The sequence below is a fragment of the Numenius arquata genome, chromosome 7 (assembly GCF_964106895.1).
Source record: "Numenius arquata chromosome 7, bNumArq3.hap1.1, whole genome shotgun sequence".
Classification (NCBI taxonomy): domain Eukaryota; kingdom Metazoa; phylum Chordata; class Aves; order Charadriiformes; family Scolopacidae; genus Numenius; species Numenius arquata.
Genome location: NC_133582.1, coordinates 1,745,161 through 1,766,550, shown reverse-complemented (window position 1 = coordinate 1,766,550; position 21,390 = coordinate 1,745,161). Strand labels below are relative to the sequence as shown.

The following is a 21,390-nucleotide window of genomic DNA, read 5'->3' as shown; positions in this document are numbered from 1 at the left end:
TGTCGGTCATACGTGAACATCAATACATACATCTCATTATTCAATCTTATTCAGTAAATTAGGGGAAAGTATAATCCAGAATCTCTGCAGCGATCTCAAAATCAAGAGTTAAAAACCCTGGATGCTTAAGCAAACTAAAGAAACAAAAACACAGAAATGCACATTTATGGCAAAACCAAGAGTGTCTTGCGAGATACAGTTAAAATGCCCTAGTTATGGTTTCATCTACTGTGACCCCAGATGTGCAACACCAAAACGACCGCACCATAACCCGTAACTGCTACATGATGTCACGTAGGTTAAGGTTTCTGTGAATATATAGCCATTTCTGTATGGTATCATGGCAGCAAATAAGTTTAACCCTATGAATTTCCTGTATTAAAGGGTACAGACTGAACCAGCTTAAACCTGCTCTGTCCGTTTGTCGACCAAACGCATCCACACAGGAAATTCAATTCATAACTTTTTTGGACCAAAAAGCACAAACCTCAAAACAAATTTAGTGTTTTCTGTCTTGCCAGCTCCTGATTCTCCGGAGACGATGATGGACTGACTCATTTTGAGCACTTTCATGTCACGGAATGCTTTGTCAGCTTCAAAAGAAGAATACGTTAAACGTGACAAAAATTTACATTCAGGAGAGTTGCAGGCATAAAGTGAAGCTACCATACAAAAATTAACATGTAACATTTTCAGGAATTAAAAAGTAAATCTTTAAAATTGAGCGCATCACAACTTATTAAAGTGTTTCCCTTTCAATTCTATTATGGTCACTCACCCTCAAACACTGACATTTAAGAGCTTAAAGTCTTTTGAAAACAAAGACCTACTCAACTGTATCCAGGACAAAATGCAATAAACCCCACCACTTAGAACTGAGCCTCGTAATTAAATGTATTCACAAAATTGTAACCCGTCTTACTTTAATGGAAAAAAAAGTTCATTTAAAAAAAGTTTCCTTTAAAGGAAAACTTTCAGTTGCACTTTGTAACAAGTAACATCCCAGGCAAGGACACCTGGAAAAAGGTGGATGGTTTTCTCCTTATGCAACACGTACTAAAAATCCAGCTTTTTAGACTTTTGATTACAAAACGAAATGCAACACGGTGAGAAGGCTCCGAACAAGTCAAATGTTGATTTGTAGCTTCCAAATTATTTTTTTTTCCCTAAACAGAGTGACTGAAATCAGGTTTATCCCACTAATGACATTTAAATGCACTTTCTGCCTGTGGCACAAGCACATACAAAGAAGCAGTGCGTGTGCTCTGGCAACACAATGAAAGGTGAAGGAAATCACTACGCTGAGAGACACTGCCAATCATCATCATGTCATTCTTCACTTCTAAAATCTGAATTTCTTTTATTTTTTTTTAATGGTTGTAAATTATATTTAAACCGCTTAGACATAAACCACTGGAGGTTTATGTCCAGGGTTGCTAATAACAGGGCTGCCAGGGTTGCTAATTTACACGCTCCCCAAACTCCGTATCAAGGATAAGAAGATTTGCAATTTTAGCAGTCGGTGCTTTTATATTATAACAGTTTAAGATAAATTAATTACTGTTACAGGTGGCAATTTATGGGATAACTGAAAAGCATTTCATGTTTGTTTCATAAAAGACAAATACACAATACATACCAATAGCAAAAACATGTGGTGGCAATGTTCCAAGTGATCTCCCCTGGTATTTTTTAATAGTGTCTGAAGAATAAAACTTAGGTATATCAAAATATGGATTCACTGCAATAAGAATGTTGGCTACGTAGGTCTGTGAAGAGAACAATTAACAGCAAACTATTAGGGAGTATCCAACCGAATGGTTAACAGCAATTCTCTAGTATTATTGAAGACTGTAGCCTAAATATAACAGTTACATTCACAATTCTCTCCTGATACTAAAAGGGATATATTTTCAGAGTTCCTCTAATTATCTTCTCCAGACCTCTCTGAAAAAGCACTTCTCGGGAGAATTTCCTCACCACTGAGCTGTGGAGCGTGTCCTGAATTTGACCTTTCTCCCAATCTCCTTTTAAATTATTTCCTATTGTCCGAGTGACTGGATCAAGAATAAGACACCGCAACCTCCTCCTCCTCAAAAGCCAATAAACTCAGGTTCTGGCTAGCACGAGGCACTCTCCTCCGGCGAGGAGGATAATTTTTCAATATCTAATGGAAGCAACTCAGCAGGAAGGACTGACAGGATCCTGCCTGGGAACGCGCTCAAGCCAGGCAGTAAAAGCATCCAGCCGAGAGAAACGAGCTACGGCCGCTTCCTGGGCGAGAAACACAGAATGCAAATGTCCTCTCACGGGGAGGGAATCTGAGAAGAATCTCAAACCAAGACCGCTTTTTACTTTTCCATAGGATAAGGAAGACTGAAGACAGGAGATAAGTTTGTTTTTTTAAGGTTTCCGGAAAAAAAAAAAAAAAAAAAGTCACAGCTTGGTTATAACGGCCAGAGTCTGTGTGGGGAAGAAAAGTCTGAATGAGAGAAAAAAAAAAAGTAGATTTGCAGGAAAAGGTCTGAGGAAAATCAGATAAACCTTCAGCTTGAATAATTTATCTGGTTGTTGTTACTGAGCATACCTCTAGAGAACTGAAATTTGGGCACTGTCATGATATGCTGATGCAAGGCTGGAGCACACACAATATATGAATTTTCTGAGATGCTTCTACTTTCGGCATTTATTTCACTGAAGGAAAACACTTCTTCAAGAGCTGCAAGTACTAACACTAGTTTTCCTTTCAGTAACAAGACAAATACTGTTAACCAGCATTAAACAAAAAAAAAAAAAAAAAATGTTGATTCAAACTGTATCTTAACATTAGAAGGGAAAGGTAGTTAAAATATAAATTGAACCTTTTTTTTTTCCTTCCTCCAGAAAATACATCTGCTCAGGACAATGTATTAGCAGTATTTGTTTACAATGAAGAAAGGCTTTATGAACCTAAATACTCTCCTTCCTTATAACCAGTGCACTTGTAGACTTTTACTTCCTTGGGGATTTTGGGGGGTTTTTTTGTTGGTTTTTTTTTTTTTTAATTATTATTTTCCAGAACAGTGTTCTAATGGCCATTTTTTATTTATTTATTTTAAAGCCGACGCTTGATCTTGAGCCATAAAGAATTTATAGCTCTGCAAAGTCAACTGCGACAAAGGAAAACAACTGCCCTTTCGTTTTATATTTATATGCAATGGTTTAACTCCAACTCATTTTAGAACAGTATGCTAACGCAAAAGTGAATTATTTTAACACAGAGACTTAGAAACTATGTAGAACTGTTTTGTATCATCACTAGCCAGCTTTCTGTTAGAAGAAAAAAAAATGAGAAAGAAAGAAAACTCTTATCTTTCTTCTATTTCACAGCTGTCAGTGTCCGGGCAGATGGCAAGGACAAAATGTAATTTAGTCAGAATTCATTAAGTACAATTAGGCAATTTGATAGCAATATAAAAGATTAAGACGGACATCTGAGCTAGGAGGTGTCAAAGACGGCACCTGTTTGCTTCGTTCAAAAATAATGAAGAAAGAAAACCATCTTTGTTAACAGCTACTGGGCTGGGGACGTCAGTCACCTGTAGGAACAGAGCCCGGTGACACTACGCCGAGCTACGGCTGCACATGGACAGTCATGGAGAGAAAAATCTACTGCTCTGCCTGCCAAAATTTAGCTAAAATTAATGTGATTAATGTGATTCGGATCCCAAAAAAGGTAAAATGCCAAAAAAAAAAAAAAAAAAAAAAAGGCCTAAAAGCTCCTAAGCTTCCAGTGTTACCATTTCTGTCTACTTTCTGTTACAGGAAAAAAAAACAAAAACACAACTGTAAACACTTGTTTTGTTGCTTTTTGGAAAGGCCATTATCGGACTGGTCATCCTGGCACGTAATACTTACGTAAATTCTGTCCTTACTGTACCGAACTTTGATGTTGTGAAGGAGAGTGGCTTCATTTAGATACATGAGGGAACCTGCAAGTAAAAGAGGATCACATACCATCAAGGGCTCAGGACGAGCTTCACGTAGGGCCAAACGACCACAGCTTAGGATTACCGACAATTTTACTTCCGCTCTCTTTGGTTGTATTTTAGTCCTATCACTATTTTTTTTTTTTTTGTACCGTCTTGCAGCAGAACTGCTGATTCAATACATGTTTTAAAAACTGTAGACCTTCTCTTTCCTGTACAGGGATACAGAGCGTTACTGAACGGGGAACCAGACTGCAGGAGACTGGGCTCAGGCCCTGCTGGGTGTAAGATCCCATTTTACCAGCTTTTCAAACCGAAACAGTGCCTCTCCCTCCGCATCGCCCCATAAATCAGTGCCTCCCCAAATCCCTAAGCTTTCCTTCCTTCCAGCTCCCCTCTCCAGCCTGTGCCACAGGGTAACACCATCTGAAGGGCCTGTAGAATAACTGCTGTCTCCTGGTGATTTTTAGATGTCTCTGTTCAGGGATTCCATCGGGACGTGCTGGCCCGGGCAGGCACCGCGGCAGCACCAGGCACCAACCACAGCTTTTGTGTTTCAATTTGGAATTTTGCTGCCACTGGGGCCTCCTCAGAGAAACTGGGAGGGAGAGGGGAAAGCAAAAAAAAAAAAAAAAAAAACCACAAAAAAACAACAAACGAAAAAACCACATTAACAAAAAAACCACCTCTACTCATCCCTCAAATCCCTCCGGGGATGGTGACTCCACCACTTCCCTGGGCAGCCCATTCCAAGGCTTAATAACCCTTTTGATAAGGAAATTTTTCCTAATATCCAATCTAAACCTCCCCTGGTGCAACTTGAGGCCATTTCCTCTTGTCCCATCGCCTGTTCCTTGGGAGAAGAGACCGACCCCCCCTGGCTACACCCTCCTTTCAGGGAGTTGGAGAGAGCGAGAAGGTCTCCCCTCAGCCTCCTTTTCTCCAGGCTGAACACCCCCAGCTCCCTCAGCCGCTCCTCACAAGACTTGTGCTCCAGACCCCTCACCAGCTCCGTTGCCCTTCTCTGGACACGCGCCAGCACCTCAGTGTCCCTCCTGTTGTGAGGGACCCAAAACTGGACACAGCCCTCGAGGTGGGGCCTCACCAGTGCCCAGTCCAGGGGGTTGGTCACTGTCCTGGTCCTGCTGGCCGCACTGTTCCTGACACAGGCCAGGATGCTGGTGGCCACCTTGGCCATCTGGGCACGCTGCTGGCTCACTCAAGTCCACACAGCTGAGAACATGGTGCTGGGACCCCCCATTGCAGCTCTGTCTCTACAGACCTCTCTCCACCCTCATCTTTTTTAACACCCCAAGAGAAAGAGACGGGCCAGAAACAGAGAGTCCTGAATGAAAGTTAAAATCTCCTTCTCCCCTTGGGGGGAGGGTGTTAACTTTCAAAGTTTGTTAATTTTTTTAAGTCATTTGGATGCTCAGTATTGAGCTGAGGAACTACCATATAGTCATTGTCGATGTATACTTAAGGCAAGAATCCTTTCCCTTGACCGTATCTTCATAAGAACCTCACAGGGTTTGCAGCATGTTTTAAAGGAAGCAATTAAGCGTCCTCATAGAAACTTGATAATTATCTAAACAACAAAGGTCCCCGGACCTCGGTGGGTCCCCAGGACTCTCCTGTTGAAGCAGTTCTACCTGCAGACTGGGTGCCTAATGGGGCTCCCTCCCCCAGGGGACGGTGCCGCCTGGGCTCAAGAGATGCAAACGAAGGCTTGTGTCAGCAACTTCCAACGCATCTTCCTCGGAATCAACCCTTTAAGAGAGGCATCCGTATCCAGAGGGGAAGGAAGTCACCGGAGAGAGAACTCTGAATATTCATACGGCTCACGCCTAAGTATAACCAGTGTATGTATGTGCATTTAATAGTCCATATATTTACTTACACTCGTAGGAAAAGTTCACAGGAATGAAGTCAGGCACTAAAAGCTGGGAAATACCAACCTCAAATTTACTCAGACTGGCCCTCCAGTGCACACAATGCGGCAGGGTTTATATGGAAAATAATTTTATCAAGTAACTGCAGCAGGGCTCCGCATCTGCAGAATTATTTTTTTTTCCTTTAAGATTCTTATCTGGTAACCTGCCCCCCTTCCTTTTTTTTTGTTTCACCTCAGAAATAAATAAAAAAATTAAATCTTTTTCTGGGCCATACAAAATAAAAACATTATTTTTATTTTTTTCTGCATATGGCAACGACCCACCAAAACTGAGTGGGGTTGGGGGGGGGAGCAGGAGAGGAGTGTGAATTACAAAAAAAAAAAAAAGTAGTAAATGCTTTGTCTCTGTACTGTTTGCAATATTTACTGAAAAAATCACAAAAAAAAAGGTGTTTCTTGCAGCTCGTGCATTCGGGACACGGAAAACTAAGGGTACAAAAAAGCAACATTTCAGCAAATCACTTCCTAGAAGGGAGTTAATCACTACGGCAGGGCTTGGAACAGCGAGTGTATTATTAACCAGTCTTGCGGGATTTTTCAGAACAGTGTTATAAAGAGAGACTGAAAGCACTCAGTATTTTAAGTTTTTTCTTAAAGATCAATGCTGCCCAGCACAAATCCTCTCTGGCAGAGAAGGAAAATGAACTTGGGTTTCACACATCTTGGAGATAAATCTCAACTAGTGAAGAAAAAGGGAGAATACATGAGAGAAGTCTCAAAATAACGTTTGATATAGAAAGGATTACTGGAAAAAGCATCTTTAAGTTTTACTCAGTAACCCAAAGAAAACATTTTCTCTGACAGGAAGACTGTTTTAACTTAAATTAAATACCATTTTGCTGGAATCTCAGATTATTTCCATAATCTCATTCCACATTTCAATTGTCTCCTAGGACACCGCAGTGCCAGGATGTCTCAGTAAAACCCCCGTGAGCGATGCGCAGATTAAGTATGCCTTCCCCCAACAATCAGCACGTGCAGAGAATACAGACACCAGCTTTGAAAAGTTTCAACCTGCCCAACATTTGCAAAAATATAAGCCGCTGGAAACAAGGCGACCAGCTTAGTTCTACCTGTATGGCCACTGCACCACCTCATGCACATCATCAGCTTCAGATCATCTTCTTGCTCCTCACGGAGCAGCTGTAACTGCTGTATTTCCTGCCATGGGATATAAATACTGACCCCTATTCCAAAACAGGAATTGTGCTTAAATCACCTAAACAACCTTCAAAGTCCTTGCTCTAGTTTAAAAGAGGAACAACAAAAGGTACTTATTCCCACCACAGACAAAGTTATCAGTATTTTCAGCAACCAGTAAGCACCACAGATGTTTAAAAGCTGATGCTAGGGTTTACTCATCCTTCTTGGTGCTCTCCCCCCAGATTTGAATGCCCTATTTGTTTCCACACATCTAACTAGAAAATATTTAACGATGTAAAAGCCCTGTGGGTCACCACTGAACTTTATTACCCAAGTTCACCTCCGAACTCTTTCTCTAGCAGCGCTCCCGTACCCAGTTCGCTACAACCTAGTTCCTTTTCCAGTGGCCCTGACAGCTCCAGCTTTCAGTTGAAAACTAAACTACACAATAAATTATGGTTAAAATGGGCTTACTTTAAGAAGTTTAAAGTACCAGAGGTCATACATAAATTCAAGCAAATAAGCAAAACAAAGACTACAAGGAAGAAACAGGAAGCTTGTAAGGAAATCATATTCTCTTCTATACAATTTTTTTTTCTTTTTAAAATGCATCGTTTATTTTTAAATTCATAACTTACAATTATCTTCTACATCCTTTTTGCTGTCCTCTTCCGCAGGAAACACTTGATTGATAGCAGCCTGGAAAGTCTGTTAGATGAAAATTAACAACATTGTCAGAGTTCCGTAAAAATAGAAATATAGTTCATAGATGGCTGATGGGATGATTCAGGTGAGTGCACAGTAATTGTGCGCGGTTTAAAACGAAGGTGCCAGCTTTATGCACTGCAGATTCTACTGAGTTACCAGATGCAGGCAGGAGCTGCTGCACGTACGTTACTACACTACATTATAGAAATGCAGTTACGGCAATATATATTTTTATTGCGATATTTGATGTTCATTTCCAAAACTGCACATAATATTGTGTAATATGAAAAATAACGATAAAAAAAAAAAGTACCGTAAAGGACACACAACTTCCTCAGTTTTCCAAAGAAGCACAAAGAATAAAAACCGAATGATTAGTTCAGTCAAAGGACTGTGCTGCCATTATCATATGCTGGTTTTAAACATTCCTACTTAAAGTCTTCAATACATAATATCCTCTGTATCCCCAAATACTGTAGCTTTGGTTCTTGCTTGTTGGGTTTTTTTTTTCTTCAATAAACGAACACTAAAAGTAAAATAAGACCTCCCTTCGACCCTTGTATTCCAGTTATACAGAACAGCCATTTAGCAAGTGTTCACATCCAACTGGAAAAAATTCATAACAAAAGCGACTTTGTTTCTTCTTTAGTCTCCAGAAATCATAATTTACATTGTTGTAACAAGGAAAGGAAAACATCCCAGCACACACGCACTGCAGCATCTACACAAAAATACCTATTGTAAGAGGTAGGGTTTTAATTCTACTTTTTTTGTTTACCGTAGTAATAGCCTGTTTGCGCGTCCTAGGAATGAACAAAAACCCTGTTGTACCCACTAAAGAGGGCAGCGGCCACACGGCTGCGGGCACAGCCTCCTTCTCCCCCTGGAAACGGAGACGAGAAGTCTAGTCCTGTATTTGAAAGGCAACCAACTGGATCTAAAGAACGACCTTCATAAACAAACCCGTTCACTTGTTTAACGTTGTTTATCAGCAAGATGGTCCCATGAGAAACACCTCACGTGGAAGTTTGGGAGAAATACATCTCCGCCTCAGATGTGAGCTCTTGGAGCCTACACCATCATGAACAGCCACAAATAAGTTGCTAAGCCCCTCTCCATCATATTTGAGAAATCGTGGCAGTCTGGTGAAGTTCCCACTGACTGGAAAAAAGGGAACATAACTCCAATATTCAAAAAAGGAAACAAAGAAGACCCGGGAAACTACAGGCCGGTCAGTCTCACCTCTGTGCCTGGCAAGATCATGGAGCAGATCCTCCTGAAATCCTTGCTAAGGCACATGGAGAATAAAGAAGTGATTGGAAACAGCCAACATGGCTTCACCAAGGGCAAATCGTGCCTGACAAATTTGGTGGCCTTTTACAATACTGCCACAGACTTGGTAGACAAGGGCAGAGCGACTGACGTCATTTACCTGGACTTATGCAAAGCATTTGACACTGTCCCGCACGACATCCTGGTCTCAAAACTGGAAACTCATGGATTCGATGGATGGACCACTCGGTGGATAGGGAACTGGCTGGATGGCCGCATCCAAAGGGTTACAATCAATGGCTCAATGTCCAGGTGGCGGCCAGTAACGAGTGGTGTTCCGCAGGGGTCGGTACTGGGACCAGTACTGTTTAACATCTTTGTCGGTGACATGGACAGTGGGATAGAGTGCACCCTCAGCAAGTTTGCTGATGACACCAAGCTCGGTGGCGCAGTTGACACGCTGGAGGGAAGGGATGCCATCCAGAGGGACCTAGACAGGCTGGAGAGGTGGGCTCGTGCAAATTGCATGAAGTTCAACCAAGCCAAGTGCAGGGTCCTGCACCTGGGACGTGGCAACCCCAGGCACAAATACAAGTTGGGTGGAGAATGGCTGGAGAGCAGCCCCGAGGAGAAGGACTTGGGAGTGCTTATGGATGAGAAGCTCAACATGAGCAGGCAGTGTGCACTGGCAGCCCAGAGAGCCAACCGTGTCCTGGGCTGCATCAGGAGAAGTGTGGCCAGCAGGTCTCGCGAGGTGATTCTGCCCCTCTACTCTGCGCTCGTGAGACCCCTCCTGGAGTACTGTGTCCAGCTTTGGAGTCCTCAACACAGAAAGGACATGGACCTGTTGGAACGGGTCCAGCGGAGGGCCACGAGGATGATCAGAGGGATGGAGCACCTCTCCTATGAAGACAGACTGAGAGAGCTGGGGTTGTTCAGCCTGGAGAAGAGAAGGCTCCGGGGAGACCTTATAACAGCCTATCAATACCTGAAGGGAGCCTACAGAAGAGCTGAAGAGGGACTCTTTGTCAGGAAGAGTGGTGACAGGACAAGGGGCAATGGTTTTAAATTGGAAGAGAAGAGATTTAGATTAGATATAAGGAAGAAATTCTTTACAGTGAGGGTGGTGAGGCACTGGAACAGGTTGCCCAGGGAAGTTGTGGATGCCCCATCCCTGGAAGTGTTCAAGGCCAGGCTGGATGGGGCTTTAAGCAACCTGCTCTAGTGAGAGGTGTCCCTGCCCATGGCAGGGGGGTTGGAACTAGATGATCTTTAAGGTCCTTTCCAACTCTAGCCATTCTATGATTCTATGATTCTATGATTCTAAATTCACAGACTCACGGAATGATACAGGGTTGGAAGAGACCTCTGGAGATCATCTACTCCAACCCCCTGCCACAGCAGGGTCACCCAGAGCAGGTCCCACAAGAACGTGTCCAGGCGGGTTTGGAATGTCTCCAGAGATGGAGACTCCACCACCTCTCTGGGCAGCCTCTTCCAGGGCTCTGCCACCCTCACAGGAAAGAAGTTCCTCCTCATGTTGAGATGGAACTTCCCATGTTCCAGTTTGTGCCCATTCCCTCTTGTCCTGTCCCTGGGCACCACTGAAAAAAGACTGGCCCCATCCTCCTGACACCCACCCTTTAAGTATTTATAGGCGTTGATCAGATCCCCCCTCAGTCTTCTCTTCTCCAGACTAAACAGACCCAAGTCCCTCAGCCTTTCCTCATCAGAGAGATGCTCCAGGCCCCTAATCAGCTCCCTTTGAAGTGGGAAGGGTTAAAAAATATCTTGGAGCAGAACTAATTGCTGCCAGTCAGAAAACAGTAAGTCCACCATACCCCCTTCCCTACAAAGTTATCATGAAGTACGGAATTTGTAGTCATAACAAATTGTGTTTTGTCATTCCCTTATCAGGACCTAAAATGGAAAAATATGCCCAAGAAGCTTTTCTGAGGGAAACAGAGCTGCTGGATGACACTGGGATGTCTGAAGGTCCGTCAGACCGCCTTCCTCCCAAATTCTCTTTATTAAAATTCTCTTTATGGGAGCCTGGTGGGGCAGCGGAGGAGCTGAACGCCTCTCACCTGCCTCAGAAAGCCGCCAGCTGCTGTTCCCAGTTTTAGGAGGGCAGAGATTTTGTCTCCCCTTGTTCCTCCCTCTCCCAATATGGCAGTGAGAACATATTACCCAAATAATTTTCTCTGCAATAAAGGCACATCTCATTGGGTAAAGGTGTATTTGAACGCAGCAGTTGTTTCCCACGTAATCAGTTCACTGTGCATGAAACAGAGGAAAAGTTTAAAAAGAGCGTGATTGGGCTCCACGAAAATCTAACCTCACTTCTCGTTCTTGTCTGCTGATGTGTAACCCGGGTTTTAACCACTAAAAAAAGACAGATTTATTACTTTTCACAGGGGAGAAAGAACATGATACCCAGCTTTTCTGTAAGACTCTTAACAGATCTCTGATACTTCAACATTTCACGGATCTAAAGCCAGCCATGCCAGATCTGTCCCAGCAGAGGAAGGAAGAGCTTTTTCAATGTCCTCACCACTCAGCCTTCTCATCCAAGAGAAATTTCAGTGGAAAAAAAATAAATATGAGAATTCATCCTGCGTTATGTCTTCCTCCATATTTTTTTTTTCACTCCATGTGAATTGTGAATTCATTTCTAGACTATTTCAAAAGTGATGGAACAAATAAGCGAGATGAAGAAGAGTTATCTGAGAGCTGATGTTTTTCTGCTGGACTTTTTTAGATCAGAACATGAAGCCCAGTTTCAACTTCATCAACGACAAATTTCACTCCTGTATTTAACAGCTGGGCTGCTCTAGGTAAGGTGATTACTCGTTATGTAGATGTGTAGAGATCTGAGTATTGCCAATTACTATTAAAATCTAATATATTAAATAGGAAAACGGGCAAGGTAACCCAGGTCTATCAATAAAAAATTATCCAAATAAATTCTTTACTATGTTGTCTCACTTATTTATTTAAAAATTTACTGTAAGGGGAAAACACTAAGGGCATTTGGGGGAAGACTTTTGCATTAAGTTTAGGACAAACTGGTTCTAAGAAAATGGAGAGTGTGTTAATCTTACGAGACACTAAAGTCTCAGGAGGCAAAACAGAGGGTTTAGGGGGGGTTGTAGGGTTTTTTTTCCCCTCTTTGTAATGGAGCAGCCCTTGAAATCCAATGGCAATCTTAACTATTCTCCCAGAAACCAGATGAGTGAAAAAAGATATCTTTCCATTCAAGCAGGATCTCCTTTCTACCGTGTCATCCAATACGTGTAACCGTGTCCCCCTTTATACCTTCCACATACAGAGAGGAGACATCCCTGCTCTCAGCTGTATCTCACAAACCAACCCAGAGCAGCACAAACAGTGCATAAGACAGACAAGCTGCTAAAAAACCCACCAAACAAACCTTAGCTTGAAACACTGAACTTTGGACATTCTGATCCTTCCTTTCAAAGTACGTTTTATTCATTTATACTTAGCCCGGAAAAATACCTTTCTGGTTATTCACAGCATACCAGAGCAGGTGCCCCATAAAGCCCTCCCTGACCCTTCAGAGCCAGCACGTGCTCTAGGAAACGCCTGCCCCACAACCCCTTGGTGCCACCAGGCTCCTGGGATGCTCTAGGAAATGCCTGCCCCCCAACTCCTCAGTGCCACCAGGCTCCCGGGTTGGCAACTCAGGGTGCAAGTCCCCTCCAAGGCATCTCTTCCTAATGGCTTTACTTTGATTTCCTACCTCTGCGAAAAGAGCAAATTCTCCATTTGGCGGTTTCACCACCATCTGCCTTCTCCCCATTACAGCACCAAGAACCCAACAAAATAAGATCTATGCAACAGGCTCTGAGGTTAGAATTCCCATCAAATTCAGAAAAGCACACCCCAAGTGGAAGTGTAAAAGCAACACTAGTTGAGTTTAACAACTGGCTGCCTTTCTACCTCCCTCCTTTCTTCGTACACCATGGTGGGACATGGGCCAAGGCTGCCAGCCCCCCGTTAGGTCTGGATCCCATCCTCAGGTGGGACCACGCTCATTAGCAAACCCCTCTCCAGTTTCTCCATTTTCTTTCCAGCCGTGGCATTTATTTGCAAGCTGATGATCTGGTTGTGGGGAAGCAGCTCCCATGGTGTAACGCACGCGTCCTCTCTTCTGATAACAGGCTCCTGCAGCTTGGATTACTCTTCTCTGTGCAGGGCTGGATGACTACGACCCCCACCCCTCTCTAGACAGCCAACCTCCAGGCAGAGATGTAAATGCCATTGTTGACTCTGTTTGGGCTGTGGTACCCAAAACTGCTATTACTTTATAAGTAAATCATGTGTGTTGGCCAACTACCTTCCCCCAGTTTGGACCGGGCAACTCGGTTTCATAATACAAAGCAATTTATGGCCACACCGGCCTCGGGTCCTCCTCATCCTCACTGCCCTCCCGAAAACTTTCCACTTCTTCCTTTTTCAGGTGGCTCCATTCCCTGACCTCTTCGGCTGCGTCATACACAGCTGAGAGGGAGCCACTCGGCAGCGCCAGAGCTCCCTACCGGTGGGGAAGGGGAGGGAAGACTTTAACACATGGTGAAACTGCTGCCTTGCAGCATTTATTGCAGTTACTGGCACCATATTTTAATTAACCATGAAGTGGTATAAAGGGCAATAATCAAACATATGCATACACACTTCCTTTTCGGCCTCTGATCTCCGGTAGGCCACCAGCGCCCACAGAGAATACGTGTGACATGTTAATGACCCAGATTAAAAAATAATAATAAGTTGCACTGCCCGGATATGTTTACGAGATCAGGTTACTCCTCTCCTCCCTGTAATTATCATGGGCAACTCCGGAGCTGCTGGATCACTCCTTACCGAAAAGCACTTCTGAACTATCATTTTAAGCAAACAAAGTTGATAATAATGGGTATTAATACTGACTACTTCAAATGAATGGTCTAAGTGCACAGGAACAGTCTCCTTAAAAAGACAAAAAGCAATGAGAAACATCGCACTATAAAAAGCAATCAATGACACCTTGAAAAGGCTGAGAAGGTAATCAAGAAAGTGTTTTACTCCACCTCTATTAATATAAGGAAGTTTGATAATTAGAAATATAGGACCATAATCTCTCCGGTATTTAGACTGTGAAGTGTTTGTTACCTTAGAGCAATGAACATGAGGCCCTTAATTGATCTGCTTAATTCAAGAAAACAGCCAAGAGCAGAACAACAAACTTTCTAGATAAAAGTGATTGTCTGTTATGAACCATGAAGCAAAATATTTCTATTTTAGGATCGTTTTGTTTTATTTTTTTTTGGTTGTTTTTTTTTTTTAAAAAAAACAACAACAACGTTCCCTGAAAGGAGTGTAAGTTAGAAATAAATACTGACTCAGGAACCTCCTTATTGCCTGCTTCTGTTTCAATATACAGACTTTTGCTCTTTATCGCATCAGAGCCATTCGGGAACATAAACAGAAATAGCAGTGGGGGTCACGATCATTTAAGTCAGTTAAAGACGACTTAGCCATGGCTTTGAAATATTTAATGTTCTTGCCTGAAGAGTTCTGCTCTTCCCCAGACTGGAGAACGCACACTACCCCTGCTAAACCTACAGCCTTCACCTCTCACACAAAAATCAGACCTTGCACTTGCTTTACATTTCTAAGGAAAGCAAAATCCACTTCCTCTCCAAGATGCAGAAGAAAGCCAGCCTGTAAACATTCCCCCCAAAGGAAGGGCTGCTGCACAACCTTTTGACCTGTGACAAGGCATCCTCTACTATTGTTGACATGAAAAAAGAAGTAACAACAAACATTTTGCCTTTTCCTTACCAGAAAGGACAAAACTGTTAGAAAGGGCACACATCACATATTCACAAAGATCAAAATCACAACTTTTAAAACAGTGTCTGATCTTCTATAAGCTTGTAAAAACCAGGATGCTGACCATGGGCATTAGGATAATTAATAGATACAAGGTCTTTCCTGTAAAAATTGGAATGTAATTACGACATACTGAATCTGAAAGATGTCATGATAAATGAAGCCCTTGGAACACACTAATTAGGATGAATTAGGACGTCATTTTAAAGGTTACATTTATTTTGGCTTTACTTTGATGTAGCAATTCCATAGGACCTTTGTTTGACATCATGTCACTTCTCAAGGTACTTGAGGTAAGAGGATTCATCTCTCAACCTTTGTCAGTCTCACAGTAGGTGTCTAATCTAAGCCAGAGCCTAGGACACCCTGTAGGACACTCTCTGTGCATGCAAGGGAAAAGAAAGAAGCTAATCTCAACAGAGGACTCTTAACCAGTCTCTAATATAGACAAAGAAAGTATTGAAACAAATGGTTATGGAGTTTCAAACCTCCACTCTTTCATGAGGGTCCTGCACCTGGGTGGGGGCAACCAGCAGTATCAATCCAGTCTGGGGATGAAGGGATGGAGAGAAGCCCTGAGGAGAGGGACTTGGGGGTGTTGATGGATGAAAAGCTGGACGTGAGCCTGCAACATGTGCTGGCAGCCCAGAAAGCCCCCGCATCCTGGGCTGCGTCCCCAGCAGCGTGGCGAGCAGGGCAAGGGGGGGGATTCTGCCCCACTGCTCCGCTCTGGGGAGACCCCACCTGGAGCACTGCATCCAGCTTTGGGGTCCTCAGCACAGGAAGGACATGGACCTGGTGGAGCGAGTCCAGAGGAGGCCACAGAGATGCTGTGAGGGCTGGAGCATCTGTGGCAGGCTGTGAGGACAGGCTGAGAGAGTTGGGGGGGTTCAGCCTGGAGAAGAGAAGGCTCTGGAGAGACCTTAGAGCCCCTTCCAGTCCCTAAAGGGGCTCCAGGAGAGATGGGGAGGGACTCTTGATGAGGGAGGGGAGCCATAGGACAAGGGGGAAGGGTTTGACACTGAAAGAGGGGAGATTGAGATGAGATCTGGGGAAGAAATTCTTTGCTGTGAGGGTAGTGAGACCCTGGCCCAGGTTGCCCAGACAGGTGGTAAATGTCCCATCCCTGGAGGGGTTCAAGGCCAGGTTGGACAGGGCTCTGAGCAACCTGATCTAGTTGAAGATGTCCCTGCTCTTTGCAGAGGAGGTTGGACTAGATGACCTTTAAAGGTCCCTTCCAACTCAAGCTATTCCATGATTCTATGTGCTCAGCACACACAGAGATAAGTGACAGAAAGCATCCACTTTTTATCAGAGGCATATTTCATTTGCAACACAAGCTAAAGCTAAACAAAGATCCTTAGCCAAAGTTAGAACAGAAAACATATTTTCCACTCCTTCAGGCTGCGTGTAATTCTAGAGACTGGCAAAGATTAGGCCTGCAGGTAACATAGTTTTTGTAAAGTTTTTCTCTGTTCGTTTGTGAGACACTTACCTTGCCTTTCTGGTTCAAAGGTTCAATAGTTAAGTTGTCAGGGCCAATGTCCACAATCATCCCCATCTGAAACCCATCAGTTGGGTGTGGAGCCCAAACGGGCTTCCCGTCCTCCATTGTAGGATCTATCCAGTATTTCCTGTAAGAAAAAAAAATGTAAATTAAAAAAATAATGTAGTAAGCTATCAGGATTCACCATTCAGACTTCAGTTTACTGTGTTTATTCCTATTATTCCCTGTGGAAGTCGCCAGCCTGTCAGGACAAGGTTCTTCCAGCCTTTTTCCAACCCAATGCTTTGGTTCCAGAGGACACCCTCAGGCCTGAGTGTGGAGAAGATTCAAGAACAGATCAATATGGGGGGTGGGGGGAGTCACAGACTGCTCCCTGTAGCTTTTCCCCCCATTTCCCTCACTTGTGAACCAAAAAACGGGTTTATCTCACGATCGAAATACAAGACAGACTTGAAGCTAAGACTCTACTAGGAGTGTGTATACAGATGTATGGACACACGTATATATTTATGTGCATGTGGTGGGTCGTATGGCTAAAGGATACCCGTCTATACCTGGGTTGGTGTGCAAACACTTGAATTTGGGTACTGGGCACGTGTCGAGGCACGTGAGCAGTAATCCAGGCCTTTGTCATTGAGAGGAATGACCATGAATTTATCGTACAGAGAGACTGACCCCTCATGCCACAACATCACAACTCGGCCTCTTAAGGAAACACCAACCTTACTTTCTACAAAAATACGATGTGAAAATTCCATCGGAGGAATCTTTGATGAACAAGTGAAATAGATGCAAAGGCCGAGACGTTCAAACCTTGGGCTCCTTGAGTGAGGCAGCCAAATAAGCTCCCAATTAAAAAGGGGTATTTGATTGCACGCAACGCTCATTGAACTACCCAGGAAAGCTGCCAGGATTGGCACGCTCTGAATGGCTAATGGTGCCATTTTAAATATGCTGAATTAGTCATCAAAAAAAAAACCCTCAAACCAACCCTACTTTATAATCCTTACCCTAATAAGAATAAGGAGTCCCCACAGCTTGAAAGGCTCACTGCTCCTGGCTCTTTCTTACTCCCCTCCAGAACTCATTCACACACTAAACTGACAGGTTTTAGTGATTCCAAAATTTGTAAAGAAGTATCTCATCTCACCAAGGTGTAACTTGCCTCTCTGCGTATGGCCGAAAGCAGCCTGCCAAGCAGCCAAGAAAAGACTGGCAGCAAACTCCAAGGGTCTGTAAGCCAGGAAACATGTCCCACATTTTTCTTTCCCCACATCTGAAGGAAAAAGGAGGTCCAACATTTCTCACAAGCAAGGAGGGCTGCAGGCACCTTTGCCACGGGCCGTAAAAAGAGTCGTGGGCCCACCAGAAAGTGGTAGCACCACCAGCAGGAGAGGACACCCTTGTCCCAGGATGTGCTGCCCATCGACCTGCTTCTTGCTGCCTCCAAGGACTTTAGAAAGTTTGAGGAGAAGGAAAAGGCTCGCTGGGAACGTGCTGGGAACGCGGCTGGTCTTGGCATATCCCTTGTCGAGGAATAAGACAATTTGCTGTTAACTTTCATGTGAGATGATAGAAGATAAAAGGTAATTCTAGAGCAAAGACTCAGAACGCAAAGTCAAATATTTTTTAAACAAAGTAACGTTCTGAAGAGACTTTGAAAAAACTGTTTATAGAGTCCGTAACTTAGTGTTGATGTCTGGTTTTGTGGTTAAATTTACTCAAACAGATTTTTTCCCATCCCAAAATCAGTTCAGGATGTAAGAAGCTCATGAAGATTTTAACAAATATTTCTAGTGTACTCTACTCAGGCAATCCATGCTATTTAAAACATGATATTTAATACAGGAAAACTTGGGGCTTACTTTTCCCTCATGAACGGAGCATATTAACTTCTTTTAACCACTCATAAAAAATTTACGTTCTAAAACCTTGAGTTTCACATTCACTTCTATTTACTTCAAACCTTTCGCTACATCCCAGGAACTCTATGGAACACCATCATCTTCCTCAGGTGTTGCCAGCATTCTACAATAAAGCCTGTAAAACAATTTCTGTTCTCACTCACGATTGCCTGTTGGCCGTTTTTGCTTTACTTTAGGACATGTTTTGGACCTGTTGGAACGGGTCCAGCGGAGGGCCACGAAGATGATCAGAGGGATCTGAAGACAGGCTGAGAGAGCTGGGGTTGTTCAGCCTGGAGAAGAGAAGGCTCCGGGGAGACCTCATAGCAGCCTTCCAATATCTGAAGGGAGCCTACAGGAGAGCCCGAGAGGGACTCTTTGTCGGGAGATGTAGTGACAGGACAAGGGGTAATGGTTTTAAATTGGAAGAGGGGAGATTGAGATGAGATCTCAGGAAGAAATTCTTTGCTGTGAGGGTGGTGAGACCCTGGCCCAGGTTGCCCAGAGAAGCTGTGGCTGCCCCATCCCTGGAGAGCTTCAAGGCCAGGCTGGATGGGGCTTGGAGCACCCTGGTCTGGTGGGAGGTGTCTCTGCCCAGGGCAGGGGGTGGCACTGGATGGACTTTAAGATCCCTTCCAACTCTAACCATTCTATGATTCTATGATTCTATGTAAATCAGATCTAGTATAAATCACTGTTTTATGGGGGTTTTTTGGTGTTTTTTGTAGCCAGATGTAACCTCTGAGTACAACTGCCATTGTGGGCACAGTTGCTAAACAGCTGAATTTATTTCTGGATCTACCCAGGCCTTCATTTCTTCACAAGCCTACCATTTGCTTTTAAAATGCCAGTTCAAATTAGTACTTAGCTGCTGTGTCCCACAACCACTAAAAACAAGGCTCTCTCTTACATCCCGAGTAGCACAGCCAGGGCTCCGGACATAACCATGTCGCACAAGAAACAAACCCTGAAATTACTGTCAAGATTTCTGCCAAAAGTTAGAATCCGACCTCCCCAATTAGCACCCGGAGTCCCCTGCTCTGCTCCCTGACATGGGCTTTTTCCTTTCTTGCTTATTCCTAAGCCCACTTCATGCTTTATTAATAAATTACAACAGGGGAGTGTCACAAGCTAAAAAAATCCTCTTGGAGGAGAGAGCAGTGGCTGAATTCAGCCACCACCAGGAAACACACATTTAAGAAAAATCCCTGAGGCTTTGCAAGGGTCAGAAGCCATTGGGTGAAAGCACCTAAATGCGAATATAGTAGTTATTCACGGGACAACCACTTTTAATAAATACAGTCTTCTGCCCGAGAAGTGACACAAACGCAGTTGTAGTATTTTTTGATTTTGGCACCACTCCATCTCTGCCAGCTGGGACTCTGAGAGGCAGCATGTTAAAATGGGATACCAAAATCTCTCAGGTCGTACCTGCTCTGGTACCTACCCCTCCATCTGATGGAGAGGCCGTTGCCCTTCAGACAGATGCATGAAATCCATTCCCAAACCAGCCCTTGAATAGCCGGTTTCCAGCCCAGCATATTAAGGGAACAGAAACAAAAAAATACCCAAGTGCAACTACCTGATGTAAGTCCTTTACAAAAAGAGCACTTTTTTCAGCATGAAAATACGCTTTACTGATTAAAACATACGCATCACAGAGTATAAACTGGGGAAAATACAGATTTGGATGGAGATCCTTCAAATACAGCCCCAGCCTAGTTACAGACCATTCATTAATGGTCTCAGTGGGAACAAACTTTTTTGTGTCCATCTAAACCCAATCCACATGCAGCCACCTTCACTACGCTGCTGAAAAAGCCCACTGTTTCTGGAAACTATAAAAGCAAAAAGACCCACATCCAGGCTAAAAGCACCAAGGCAACAAATCTGAGAGCAGCACCAGCAAACACAAGGAGTCACTTCAATGATGCTTCCAAAAAAAGGAGGTCAAAACGAGCCATCTTCCACACTTGTGTTTGTACGTATGTACTCGAGGTGTACTAAAGATTAAAGCAGTTGGTTAGAAGCTGTTTGGTCATTTTGGTCTCCACCATTAAGACTTTTTCCAACACAGCTGGGAGAATTCACAAAGGTTATGCTTATAACTGAGAACTCAGTCGCCCTTTTCTCCTTCTGCAGTCGAAAAACAAGATCAGGAGCCCCGTACCGGAGTTTGGCTCTCCGCTGAGCAGGGGAGGGACAGCAATAAAACAAGCCTTTGTCTGAAATCGGTAAACTTAATAGCTATTCCTTCAAATGTCAGATTTTATATTTTCATAATTGGCAAGTGGTAATAGGCCTTGCCTTAATTATCACTGATAGAATTCAACACATTCAGCGCTGGTGGAACCAAGCGGTTCAGACTGCAAGACAAAACTACACTGCGCTCCCCAGATTACAACAGCAAGAAAGACACCCACCTGCTCTTCTTTAACTTCTTCTGCACTATTATTCCCTCTTCTGGAGAATCTTTAATAATATTGTTTCTCACAGAAAGTATCTACGTGACACACTGAGTGTGTGAACCAAGGCAGAATTCCTCAGCTGAAAGCCGGCACGTTATCGTCCCCCTCGTGTTCACTTAAATATTAGTGATTTTAAAAGAATGTTATACAACCACATTTTGATTTTGTGAAGTATTCAAAAGGAAATCAAACACTACAACCTGGTGAAAGAATTCCAGGAAGGCAAACTACAGTAACGCCATTTTAAACCTGTTGCCAGGGCCCAGAGGGAGGTATTTGCGTGATCCGATCCTATTTACTGTCCTATGAACAGTTCACTATTCCAAGGCACTGCACTGATTGCTGAATTCACTAATTAAAAGAAGTGGAAAAATTTAACTTCGTGAAACAACCGATAGTGTCTCATTAGGTTGGCTAAATCCAAGGGAAATAGAGTAGGTATAGTATCAAATTGCCAGAGTAAAGTTACATAGGTTACTTTATATTTAAAAAATACTACTTGTGTGTTTAAGAGATGCTCAAAATTCTGCTGGGTACGTGAGAATGCTCTGGGAAAGGTCCTGTGAACATA

The 21,390-nt window shown here is 43.4% G+C and overlaps 1 protein-coding gene across 6 annotated transcripts in view; it reads right to left on the bottom strand.

The window, feature by feature from the left end:
• MYO6 (myosin VI) overlaps nt 1-19,842 on the bottom strand; it is a 74,148-nt gene extending 54,306 nt beyond the window's left edge. For 4 of the 6 annotated variants that reach the window (XM_074150976.1, XM_074150978.1, XM_074150979.1 and 1 more), the window contains exons 1-5: nt 16,436-16,568; nt 7,704-7,773; nt 3,898-3,971; nt 1,640-1,769; nt 488-593 (exon numbers count right to left, since the gene is read on the bottom strand). In XM_074150976.1, coding sequence (XP_074007077.1) covers nt 488-593; nt 1,640-1,769; nt 3,898-3,971; nt 7,704-7,773; nt 16,436-16,552 — 497 coding nt within the window. In that variant the 5' untranslated portion in view covers nt 16,553-16,568. Of the gene's footprint in view, nt 1-487; nt 594-1,639; nt 1,770-3,897; nt 3,972-7,703; nt 7,774-16,435; nt 16,575-19,798 lie in introns of those variants that run through there. The other 2 variants (XM_074150975.1, XM_074150980.1) reach the window with 2 other exon arrangements.
• Between the last annotated feature and the right edge of the window lie 1,548 nt (nt 19,843-21,390).